This window comes from Pseudophryne corroboree, chromosome 12, assembly GCF_028390025.1.
Source record: "Pseudophryne corroboree isolate aPseCor3 chromosome 12, aPseCor3.hap2, whole genome shotgun sequence".
Taxonomy (NCBI): Eukaryota; Metazoa; Chordata; class Amphibia; order Anura; family Myobatrachidae; genus Pseudophryne; species Pseudophryne corroboree.
The window spans coordinates 90,570,162-90,583,373 of NC_086455.1; the positions used below are offsets into that span (position 1 = coordinate 90,570,162).

At 47.8% G+C, this 13,212-nt stretch overlaps 1 protein-coding gene and 1 non-coding gene across 2 annotated transcripts in view; both read left to right on the forward strand.

Moving 5' to 3' along the window:
* DNAJC17 (DnaJ heat shock protein family (Hsp40) member C17) overlaps nt 1–13,212 on the forward strand; it is a 121,849-nt gene that overhangs the window by 49,902 nt on the left and 58,735 nt on the right. The window contains exon 6 of the mRNA XM_063947776.1: nt 771–855. Coding sequence (XP_063803846.1) covers nt 771–855 — 85 coding nt within the window. The remainder of the gene's footprint in view (nt 1–770; nt 856–13,212) is intronic.
* LOC134981540 (U2 spliceosomal RNA) lies at nt 3,744–3,929 on the forward strand. Its single transcript, XR_010190677.1, has one exon. It is a non-coding gene; the product is annotated as a U2 spliceosomal RNA (small nuclear RNA).

The window sequence follows — 13,212 nt, forward strand, 5'->3', positions numbered from 1 at the left end:
CCCAGCATCCTCTAGGACTTAAGAGAAAATAATAATAAATCTGCGGTATAGTGGAGGTAGTAGTTCCTGCATATTTCCTGTGGTATAGATGACGGGTAGGAGAACCAAAGAGTAGGATTATCACACTGATGTCAATGAATGTACATCCCTGGCTCTTAAGGTCTGTACACATTAGACGATGTCGCTCTGTGAGTGACGTCGTCTAATGTTTCCCCTCCCGGGTCGGCCGCCGACTGTACACACTGAGCGATATGACCGCTCATGTTGCTCAGTGACGTCACGCCTCCGCCAGCCCTGCATGTAGGTCGTGGACGACAGTCCAGATCCTGCATGCATGCACTGGCGACAGCGACGATCATTGCCAACCCGCGGGGCCGCGCATCGGTCGTGCTGGCAGAATACACACGTGCCGATAAAATGAGCGACGTCGCTCAGGGAGGGGGAAAATGAGCAACGTCGCTCATTATATCGGCAAGTGTGTATGGGCCTTGAGATTTACCTAACTAGTTCCTGAGCTGGAAGTTATTTGAACTAATATGGTGCTGAAAATCGCATGAATGCACATTGCAATCCCTCTGATTAGATACAACATCATATTACGTACGTTACTCCTGGTTTTCACTCAATGGAAGGCAAAGGATACGTTAGTGTCTTATTTATGGAAGATCCATTCCTCAGAATGTTTCCTTCACAGATGTGTATAACCGCTTGAGAGGATCTTATAACTCGCTACCATCATGTTACCCATATTGATCTCTCCCTGTCTCTAGATAATACGTTTGCGTGAAGAAGGCTCAAGACAGCTGGAGGAGCAGCAGAGGTTGGTGCGAGAGCAGGTCAAGATGGAAATGCGAGGTAATATACCCAGCGCTTCCAGGAAGACGTTACAGGGCATAAGAGCTGGTTATAAAGTTGTTGTGTTGCCCTTGTCTTGTGACAGTGCGTGCCCTTGATGAAACTTATATTTCTTTTTCATCCACTAGGGGTCACTGGAGTACTCTTGGATATGGATGGTGCGATAGCAGGGAAGGGTACATTTTAAATATTTAAATGTGTAACCCTGCTCACCCTCCATACTCCCAAGATGCCTCAGTGTTTTCTCTATCATCCATCTGGGGGATGCTGCACACTTACACTTGGGTTAGACAGTGTGAGTATGGAGTTTGGCACAAGCTATGAAAAGAACAAACTCCTCCCCCTCTAACCCCTCCCATCAACCCCCTCTTCACAGGAAGTACTCCTCAGTTTTAGCTTTGTGCCTTGGAGTGTAGGCACACTTTTATCTTGCTCCTAGCTTTTAGTTAGGTTTTATTTCTAATTGTTTTCTTGTTTGGTGTTTAGTCTCTGATGTTGGCGACAAACACATCCGGAGTGAGAATAGTTAGGAGAGCTTCTGTGATCTCTATTTCTCACTCTGTATTGCCTCTGGGGAGTCACTACACCGCTGAAGTTACTGGGTCCCTACTGGCTCACAGAATCTGAGGAGGCACTGGGTCAGGTAGGAACAGCCTCAGCCTACGCCATAGCACGTATTTTACCCTGTTTTGAGGGCAGGGGACTCGCATTTAAAAAGTGGGCGGTCCCTGGGATGCGCTCCACTGCAGCTTGGCTGGACTTGGAGTGGCAGCTCAGCACGGAGGGCACAGGGCTGAGTGTTTCCGCAGTGGTGGGGGGGGTTTCTTAGTTGACGGTGGCAGGTCCTGATGCTCAGCGCCCCGGCGGGAGTGAGTGGCAGCTGGCTGTGTTCTTAGTTTTACCGCGGCCGAAGGGGGGGAGGGCTCTGGCAGGCGTGATTGGCAGATGTGTTTAGTGCGGGGGAGTGGAGGGTGTCTGTGTACTCCGGGGCCCGCAGTACTGAAAGGGACCACAGCGGCATTGACAGTAGCAGTACTAAAAATGAGTCAGACGGACTCATAACAGTAAGCTGCAACAAAGAAAGAGAAGGCGGTCCGTGTCGGAGGACAGGAGGGGAGTCTTTCTCCTGACATTGTTGTTGCAGGGGGTCCTATGTCCCAATGTAGTGACCGGCCTCTGTGCAGAAGTCAGGACGTCCTGAAACTGCAGCTGAACCTAAACAATGAGGTAAGGGCGGCAGTGACGTCATGAGACCTAGGACGGAGCAATGACATTTCTAGGTGCGCGCCCGCTTGTAGCCAATGTAATTTCCTGGAAAACATTCCCTTCCTTTAAGCAGTACTGTACATTTATGTTGAACATATTATTTTACTGTTGTAAGCTCTTAATACATACTCGTCTCCACTCTACATTCTCTTTCATTTTCTTTTTTTTATAACTTCCAGCAGTGACATATAGTGGAGATTATGTATGAAGGGGTTACAGCAGTGATATAGCATGTGCAACATAAAAGCACAGTACTGCTTAAAGGCAGGGAATGTTTTACAGGAAATTACATTGGCTACCTGCGGGTGTTTGTGCATATATTAATGTATCTGTTTTGTGATAATTAAACTGGAAGCTTCTTTCTATACAGTACCAGTAGTACTGCCTACCCCCCCTTGCCCCAGCAATTTACTCCACAGTACTGCCTGTCCCAATAAACCCCCTTGCCTCCAGTACTGCCATAACGACTATCCGCCCTTACCACCTCCCTACCCCCAGTGCTGCCTGCCTCTAACCCCCTCCTTGCCCTCCAATACTGCTCCAGCTGCTATCTTACTCTCAGCACAGCCTGTCCCTTGCACCCCCCCCCCCCCCCCCCCCCAGCACTTCCCCAACAGATGCATGGTCTCCCCCTCCCCCCCCCACCAATAATATGTGATGGGACCCAGAAATGGTGCAGTAGGACCCAAATTTTCTAAAGGGAGGGACCCACAATTTAGTTTGCTTGGCGCGATCTATGACAGTCCCTCAGAGTGAGTCCCCCATGCTGTATGTCTGCTGGCTGTATGTCTCCTGTGCCCTGCTGGGTCACTGTAAGGGCTGTATGATGGCTGAGGGGTGGCTGCGCTGACTCCAGGGGCCAGCGGTGGCCAGGGGACACTGAGGGCAGTATTATAAAGTGCCTCAGGTCCCGATGTTTGCGCTGCTAAGCCCTGCCCCCGAAACAGGGAGGTGCCATTTTGTGCAGCTTCATGACACATACTAAGTCCCTCTCTCTGTATTTCTTCAGCCATGAGGCAGTGGCTCGGCACACTAGTGCAAGAGTCCAATATGTATAGAGACCTAAGTTCTAGCCCAACTCTAGACAGAAACATTGTTATTATCTTTAATTTAGGAAGTTTCTGGGTGTTTTGGCACCCTCAAACCAGTATAAATTGCCTCACCCGATTAGGCCCAGCCCCAGCAGCACTGCAGGAAGCTCCTGATCGCATTTCAGCAGCTCAGCAGCTCAGCATGAGAGGGAAGGGGAGCACTGTCATTCTTTGCACTGAGATATAGTGGACTAATGCTGTGATCAGTAACTAGCCCACAACGTGATTACTTTACAAGTGATCTGCCTATAGTATAATATACACAATAGCAAGTATTCTGGGACTATTGCAGGTTTCTGTACTATGCCAAATATACACATGATATTTGCTTGTTAGAATATCCTACCTGTGTTGTCATGCACAAACAATGCCCTCTCCTGTAATTACTGGCACTACAGTGGCTATTACTGTGTTCAGCATTTAGTCCACCAAATTGGTTGTATAGCTTTATTCAATAGCTGGTATAGTGGGACTTTTACTGCCTCCAGTACTTAGTCCACTAACTGCAATCAATATGCAAGTGATATTTGCTTATTATCTCGGCCTTTTAGCAATGTTCAGGTGTAATATCTGTTTTTATCAGTTTAATATCTGATACGCTCCCTATCTAGGGGCAATATGTTACATGAGTTTTTAGTGAGATAGAAGAGGATCTTGCTCTCTCCACTTGATACATTGTCCTGGTATTGCAGTGCGTCTAGGACCGGTACACAAATACCGGTATTGTCAGAGTCTGCTTTTGCTTGCTCTATGACAGTGTAGTGGGACTGGTACTCTGTTTACAATTTAGCACACAAATTTTGGTAAAATGTTAATTGCTGAATTAATGTAAAATAATCTGTGGTCAATACTTTTACACCTAAAGGAGTGATTGTCTACACAATCCGAATCTGATGTATAGGACTCCATTTTCTGTCTTGACATTGACGGTCATAATCACAGTCACTAGTCTCAGACGTTACAGTTTTAGGTTTCAAAAACATTGAGGTCCGAAGTGGAGATGTCACTTCCATCTCCGGGCAATCCACGACGCCTTGACTCCAGCTGAAGGCTTTCTACAGGTGCTCGCTTTGGCAGCACATATACTAAAAAAAGAAGAAAAAAAAATTGGAACGATACAGAGGAGATTAGCATGGTCTTGTAGCCTGCATCCAGTCGAACTTTCATATAAAGAGTGCGGAACTTTGGGTTCCGGCAATATCGTCCGTCTCCAGTTCCAGAGTGGACAACTGGGTTGTCATGCTTTTCTTCCCTGAAGAAAGTGAAATAAACCAGCAGGTTTTTCTGATTTTGGTGTTCCTGTGTGACAAGCCGACATCGACCTCAGGGCTTCTTGTCTCTGCAAAAAGGGTTTCCTTGGTACGGTGATCGCTTCGGGGATCCTTTTGTGGCAATCATGGACGCCGTGTTAGCTCCATGTCACTTTCATCTGGCATATTTGTTTCTGCCTCTGGCAAGATCCAGTGAGTGCTTCAATGCATTTGACCAGTGGTTCTTTCCGTCTTCCTAAATCGCTCCAGATTTGCCTGTTGTCACTGCTCTGCAATGCTTCAGACCATGGTGGCCAAGACTTCTTACAGTGTACCACTTCGGCCAGATTTTCACTTTCAAACTTTGTCATCACCGGGATTTGTCTCGTCTGACTGTGAAGGCGTGATTGTGGAGAACAGCATCATCAGAGTAATAAGTTTACCTGAGTCAGTAGCCCTGACTATGTTTCAGGCTCGCAAACTAATCACATTGCCTCAGCTTGGCGTGTTTCTGAGTTGGCAGCCCTTTGCTGCAGTCCATCTTTGTTGGTTTTTCTATGATGATAGAGTGGTTTTACATACAAAACTACTTTTTTCAACACAGGAGCGGTGGCTCAGCGCACTAATGCTAGAGGCCAGTGTATATAGAGATCTGGGTTCAAGACCAACCTTGAACTGAAACATTTTAAGTTCGCTGTACGGACACGCTGTTATTTCTTAATGGTGCACCCCACTGAGGTTGACCAGTCGATAAGAACACTCTGGCTCATTGGGTCACATCAACTTTCCGTCTGCCTTATGTGTCCCTCTGCTGTTCCTGACCCTCTGCGTAATTGTACGACTCAGGCCGTTGAGGTCTTCTGGGCTGTTCGCGGAGGTGCCTCTATTGTGCAGGTGTCTAGAGCGGCAACCTTCACAGGATTCTATTGTTTCCATAGTTTTGGTATGGGGGGATGCCTCTGTTGGGCGTCTGATCTTAGAGGCGGACTTCCCGCCTGTCCTCCCCCACCCCCCCTCTTTGGCTTGCTTTGGGATATCACCCAAGTGTAAGTGCACAGCGTCCCACCGATGGATGATAGAGAAATTAGGATTTTTTTACTAACCGTAAAATCTCTTTCTCTGAGTCCATCTGGGGGACTCTGCGATCCCTTCCCTTTTGTCTGGTTATTGATTGTTGGTTTTGTTTTCTCTCTCTCAGCTTTGTTAAACTTGAACTGAGGAGTATTTCCTGTTGAACAGGGGGTTGATGGGAGGGGTTAGAGGGGGAGGAGTTAGTTCTTTTCATAGCTTGTGCCAAACTCCATACTCACACTCTATCCTAAGTGTAAGTGCGCAGCGTCCCCGAGATGGACTCGGATAAAGAGATTTTACAGTAAGTAAAAAAAAAAATCCAAATTTTTTATGTGCCTCATGGGATAGCACATCCTGGACTGAAGTTCCAGATCTTTTAATGTTATTTTTAATTTTTACTTTCTAATTTTTCACCACAGCCCTTCCCAGCTTATTAAGAAGCTTGGGTACGGGTCTGTGTGTGCTGCTGTTGGCAGAAGAAGCTTGCCAGCACTCAGATAGAGGAGTCCCGCCATAGACCTATGTCAGCTTTAGCTGATTCAGCCTAGGGCTGCAGGAGCTGGACAGAGCTTGAATGTAGACGCACCGTCAGAGCCTCCACTAACTTTCCAAGCAAGGTAAGGAGCGGGTAGGCAGTTCACGCTGCCGCCGCTCCGTTTTACATTGTGCACGTTTCCAGGTGCCTTTCCTGTTGTAACACCGCTGGGCGCCTTCTGCTGCCCCCACCGCTCCCCGCTCTGGCCGCCAGCCACTCCCAGTATACAACTAAGCCGTGGACAGCATCACGGCTGCCGCGGCTCGCTCATACTATGGTCGCGGACAGCTCATGCAGCTCGTGCTGCCGCTGGCCGCTGTCACTCCCTCACAAGCCCACAGCGTCAAGGTAGCTGAGGGGGAAGACGGCCGTGGACAGCTCCAAGGCTGCAGCAGCTCGCCTCTCCCTGCTATAAGCGCATCACTGTCCTCGGCCGCGGACAGCTCTCACTGCTGCCGCGGCCCTTCAGCACCACTCCCTTCATCGCTGATAGCAGGTTCTAATAGCCGGGGGGCTTACAGACACGGCTTATAGGGGACAAGTGGCGGGGAGGTATGGTCCCTTGTACATAGGGATCTAATGTTTATATGTAGGAATGTATATAAAGCACTGCTTAATAAGGAAGTGATTCTATATCTGGAAAAGTACTTTTATATATATATATATATATATATATATATATGTATATATATATATATGTATATATAATATATAAATATAAAATACACATTGGGGGTGTCGAGTTGGAGCTTGATCCGAGGCACCAACAGGCTAAAACTTTGACTGTTCCCAAGATGCACAGCACTGCCTCCAGGCACTGGAGCTCAGTTTGTAAGTTGGTCACTAACAGGTGGGAAGGCAGCCCTGAAAATAGCTTTTTTAAGAAGACTTCAAGGGCTGGAGCACTGTTTATGTCATTCTGACATTCTGTGCTGCAGCTCCATCACCTCCCCAGCAGCGCTGCATACTCCTGTGGCTGGGTTCCCGGGTACTTGCAGTGGAGGCGTACCGGTCATCAGGCACACCACCGCTGACGCTCTCCAGGATCGCGTAGGAAGAGGTAAGAGGGTCCCTCAGGTGGGATCCACCGGTAAATCGCGGTCCCAGGAGAAGGACTGCGCCACTGGCGTGGACACTGTACTACACAGGGACCCCACTATATCCACCAGGGCAGGGAGCACAGGTCGGATTTACTAAAGTCCATTTTTCATAGGCTCCACAGTACCCGGTGGTGAGGTCAGCATAGGGGATAAGGTGCTGACCTGTAGCCCCTCCCACAGCTCCGGGCGCCATCTACTGCTGGTGTTTCCGCCCTGTAGCTGCATTTCACTCTCCCTCACTCCCTGACAGATTTTTGCGCCATCTTCATTAGTAGCTGAGCTGATCTCCGGGACTGCAGGGCTCTGTCTCCTCTGTAAAGCCGCCTGTCATAGAAACATAGAATTTGACAGCAGATAAGAACCACTTGGCCCATCTAGTCTGCCCCCCCTTTTTTTTAGCATATTTTTATCTCAAAACTTATTTGATCCTTTTTTCTTTGTAAGTATATCCTTATGTCTATCCCATGCATGTTTAAATTGCTCTACTGTCTTAGCCTCTACCACCTCTGATGGGAGGCTATTCCACTTGTCCACTACCATTTCTGAGAAGTAATTTTTCCTCATATTTCTCCTGAACCTCCCCCTCCAGTCTCGTGTCCTATTGCTTCTCTTCATATGGAGAATGTTTCTCTCCTGGACTTTGTTAAAACCCTTGATATATTTTAAAGTTTCTATCATGTTCCCCCTTACCCTTCTCTGCTCCAAACTGTACATATTGAGATTTTTTTAGTCTTTCTGGGTATGTTTTGTGATGTAGGCCATGCACCGTTTTAGTTGCCCTTCTTTGTACAGTCTCTAATGTATTAATAGCCTTTTGACGATATGGCCTCCAGAATTGAACACAGTATTCTAGATGAGCCAGTACCAATGACCTATACAGTGGCATTATTACTTCTTTCTTTCTGCTGCTGATTCCTCTCCCAGTGCAGCCAAGCATCTGACTAGCCTTCCTCGTTGCTTTGTTACATTGCTTACCTGCCTTTAAGTCACCTGAAATAGTGACTCCTAGATCCCTTTCCTCATCAGTAGTTTCCAGTATAAGTCCATTAATACTATATTTAGCCTTTGGATTATTGAGACCCAAGTGCATGATTTTGCATTTGTGGCCTTTAAACTGTAATTGCCACACTCTTGACCATTCCTCTAGTCTACCTAGATCCTCAGTTATTTGTTTTACCCCCCCTGGTGTGTCTACCCTGTTGCTTACCTTTGTGTCATCGTCAAAAAGGCATACTTTCCCTTTAATGCCATTTGCAATGTCACCAATAAAGATATTAAAAAGCACTGGTCCAAGTACAGATCCCTGGGGCACTCCACTGGTAACATTTTCCTCCTGTGAATGCACTCCATTTACCGCAACGCTCTGTTTTCTATCCTGCAACCAAGATCTTATCCATTCAATAATCCTAGTATTCAATCCCAAGCTTCCATTTTTAGTTAGCAGCCTGCGATGTGGAACAGTGTCAAAAGCCTTACTAAAGTATAGCTAAGCTATATCCATGGCTCCACCTTTATCCATCACTTTAGTTACACAGTCAAAAAAGTCAATAAGATTTGTTTGACATGATCTCCCCACAGTGAATCCATGCTGTTTGGGATCCTGTAAATTTCTGGATTTAAGATAATCTACAACTCTTTCTTTTAAGTTCGCCCAGGCCTGGTTAAAGACCACTTCGGACGCCTGGGTACGGGAAAGTTGTCTCTCACGGGTACGCAATCTCTTTCAAGAGCCGTCCCCCTCGCCAGTTTTGCACAACCGTTATCCCTTCGGATCCATTAAAAGTGCAAGCTCTACACTTGGTGGTACAATCCCTCCTGGACACAGGAGTGGTAGTGGTGGTGCCTCTATCTCAGAGAGGAAGGGGATACTATTCGACCTTGTTTCTAGTTCCGAAGCCAAATGGGTCCTTTCCGGCCTATACTCAATCTCAAATCATTGAACATATTTCTGAGAGTATCCAAATTCCATATGGAAACTCTGCGCCCTATTGTGCTGGCCATGGAACCTGAAGACTATATGGTATGCCTGCACATACCTATTGCCATGTCGCATCACCAATATCTGCGGTTTGCTATTGGCAACCTACATTATCAATTCCAGGCCCTGCCTTTTGTATTGGCCATGGCCCCTCGGATCTTCACCAAGGTCATGGCTGTGATGACGGATCTTATCCGCCGTCAGGGAATCAGGATTCTGCCGTATCTGGACGACTTGCTGATCCTGGCGAACTCCCAAGAGGTTCTCCTTAGTCATCTGGAACTGACAGTCCAATTCTTACAAGCCCTCGAGTGGCTCATCAACTGGAAAAAGTCCCCGCTGGTCCCTGCTCGGAGCTTGGTGAACCTAGGGGCACTACTGGACACACACAGCCAACGATTGTTTTTGTCTCCAGAGAAAGTCCTGAAACTTCAGGACAGGATCCGATATTTCCTCTCTCACCCAAGAGTGTCGATACACTTGGCGATGCAAGTACTAGGCCTCATGGCGTCTGCCTTCGACATGGTGGAGTACCCTCAATTTCTCTATCGTCCTAGTGGATGCTGGGGTTCCTGAAAGGACCATGGGGAATAGCGGCTCCGCAGGAGACAGGGCACAAAAAGTAAAGCTTTAGGATCAGGTGGTGTGCACTGGCTCCTCCCCCTATGACCCTCCTCCAAGCCTCAGTTAGATTTTTGTGCCCGGCCGAGAAGGGTGCAATCTAGGTGGCTCTCCTAAAGAGCTGCTTAGAAAAGTTTAGCTTAGGTTTTTTATTTTACAGTGAGTCCTGCTGGCAACAGGATCACTGCAACGAGGGACTTAGGGGAGAAGAAGTGAACTCACCTGCGTGCAGGATGGATTGGCTTCTTTGGCTACTGGACATTAGCTCCAGAGGGACGATCACAGGTACAGCCTGGATGGTCACCGGAGCCTCGCCGCCGGCCCCCTTGCAGATTCTGAAACAAGAAGAAGGTCCAGAATCGGCGGCATGAAGACTCCTCAGTCTTCTTAAGGTAGCGCACAGCACTGCAGCTGTGCGCCATTTCCTCTCAGCACACTTCACACGGCAGTCACTGAGGGTGCAGGGCGCTGGAAGGGGGGCGCCCTGGGAGGCAATGAAAACCTATTTTTGGCTAAAAATACCTCACATATAGCCTTCGGGGGCTATATGGAGATATTTAACCCCTGCCAGAATCCGTTAAGAGCGGGAGACGAGGCCGCCGAAAAAGGGGCGGGGCCTATCTCCTCAGCACACAGCGCCATTTTCCCTCACAGAAAGGCTGGAGGGAAGGCTCCCAGGCTCTCCCCTGCACTGCACTACAGAAACAGGGTTAAAACAGAGAGGGGGGGCACTAATTTGGCGTTAGAAATATATAAAAAAGATGCTATAAGGGAAAACACTTATATAAGGTTGTCCCTATATAATTATAGCGTTTTTGGTGTGTGCTGGCAAACTCTCCCTCTGTCTCTCCAAAGGGCTAGTAGGTCCTGTCCTCTATCAGAGCATTCCCTGTGTGTGTGCTGTGTGTCGGTACGTGTGTGTCGACATGTATGAGGACGATGTTGGTGAGGAGGCGGAGCAATTGCCTGTAATGGTGATGTCACTCTCTAGGGAGTCGACACCGGAATGGATGGCTTATTTAGGGAATTACGTGATAATGTCAACACGCGGCAAGGTCGGTTGACGACATGAGACGGCCGACAAACAATTAGTACCGGTCCAGACGTCTCAAAAACACCGTCAGGGGTTTTAAAACGCCCGTTTACTTTAGTCGGTCGACACAGACACAGACAGGGACACTGAATCCAGTGTCGACGGTGAATAAACAAACGTATTCCTTATTAGGGCCACACGTTAAGGGCAATGAAGGAGGTGTTACATATTTCTGATACTACAAGTACCACAAAAGAGGGTATTATGTGGGATGTGAAAAAACTACCGTAGTTTTTCCTGAATCAGATAAATTAAATGAAGTGTGTGATGATGCGTGGGTTCCCCCCGATAGAAAATATGGGCGGTATACCCTTTCCCGCCAGAAGTTAGGGCGCGTTGGAAAACACCCCTTAGGGTGGATAAGGCGCTCACACGCTTATCAGAACAAGTGGCGGTACCGTCTATAGATAGGGCCGTCCTCAAGGAGCCAGCTGACAGGAGGCTGGAAAATATCATAAAAAGTATATACACACATACTGGTGTTATGCTGCGACCAGCGATCGCCTCAGCCTGGATGTGCAGAGCTGGGGTGGCTTGGTCGGATTCCCTGACTAAAAATATTGATACCCTTGACAGGGACAGTATTTTATTGACTATAGAGCATTTAAAGGATGCATTTCTATATATGCGAGATGCACAGAGGGATATTTGCACTCTGGCATCAAGAGTAAGTGCGATGTCCATATCTGCCAGAAGATGTTTATGGACACGACAGTGGTCAGGTGATGCAGATTCCAAACGGCACAAAGGTGTATTGCCGTATAAAGGAAGAGGAGTTATTTGGGGTCGGTCCATCGGACCTGGTGGCCACGGCAACTGCTGGAAAATCCACCGTTTTTTACCCTAAGTCACATCTCTGCAGAAAAAGACACCGTCTTTTCAGCTTCAGTCCTTTCGTCCCTATAAGAGTCATATCTGCCCAGGGATAGAGGAAAGGGAAGAAGACTGCAGCAGGCAGCCCATTCCCAGGAACAGAAGCGTTCCACCGCTTCTGACAAGCTCTCAGCATGACGCTGAGACCGTACAGGACCCCTGGATCCTACAAGTAGTATCCCAGGGGTACAGATTGGAATGTCGAGACGTTTCCCCTGCGCAGGCTCCTGAAGTCTGCTTTACCAAGGTCTCCCTCCGACAAGGAGGCAGTATGGGAAACAATTCACGAGCTGTATTCCCAACAGGTGATAATTAAATTACCCCTCCTACAACAAGAAAAGGGGTATTATTCCACACTATATTGTGGTACTGAAGCCAGAAGGCTAGGTGAGACCTATTCTAAATCTAAAAAAATTTGAACACTTACAAAGGTTCAAATCAAGATGGAGTCACTCAGAGCAGTGATAACGAACCGGGAAGAAGGGGACTATATGGTGTCCCGAGACATCAGGGATGCTTACCTCCATGTCCCAAATTTGCCCTTATCACTAAGGGTACCTCAGGTTCGTGGTACAGAACTGTCACTATCAGTTTCAGACGCTGCCGTTTGGATTGTCCACGGCACCCCGGGTCTTTACCAAGGTAATGGCCGAAATGATGGTTCTTCTTCGAAGAAAAGGCGTCTTAATTATCCCTTACTTGGACGATCTCCTGATAAGGGCAAAGTCCAGGGAACAGTTGGAGGTCGGAGTAGCACTATCTCGGATACTGTTACAACAGCAGGGGTGGATTCTAAATATTCCAAAATCGCAGCTGATCCCGACAACAAGTCTCCTGTGCTTAGGGATGATTCTGGACACAGTCCAGAAAAAGGTGTTTCTCCCGGAAGAGAAAGCCAGGGAGTTATCCGAGCTAGTCAGGAACCTCCTAAAATCAGTGCATCATTGCACAAGGGCCATGGTAAAAAAATGGTGACTTCCTTCGAAGCAATTCCAGTCGGCAGATTTCATGCAAGAACTTTTCAGTGGGATCTGCTGGACAAATGGTCCGGATCGCATCTTCAGATGCATCAGCGGATAACCCTATATCCAAGGACAAGGGTGTCTCTCCTGTGGTGGTTACAGAGTGCTCATCTTCTAGAGGGCCGCAGATTCGGCATTCAGTTTTGGATGTTGGTGACCACGGAGGCCAGCCCGAGAGGCTGGGGAGCAGTCACACAAGGAAAAAATTTCCAGGGAGTGTGATCAAGTCTGGAGACTTTTCTCCACATAAATATAGCTAAGGGTAAATTTATAATGCTCTAAGCTTAGCAAGACCTCTGCTTCAAGGTCAGCCGGTATTGATCCAGTGGGATAAAACATCACGGCAGTCGCCCACGTAAATAGACAGGGCGGCACAAGAAGCAGGAGGGCAGTGGCAAAAACTGCAAGGACTTTTCGCTGGGCGGAAAATCATGTGATAGCACTGTCAGCAGTGTTT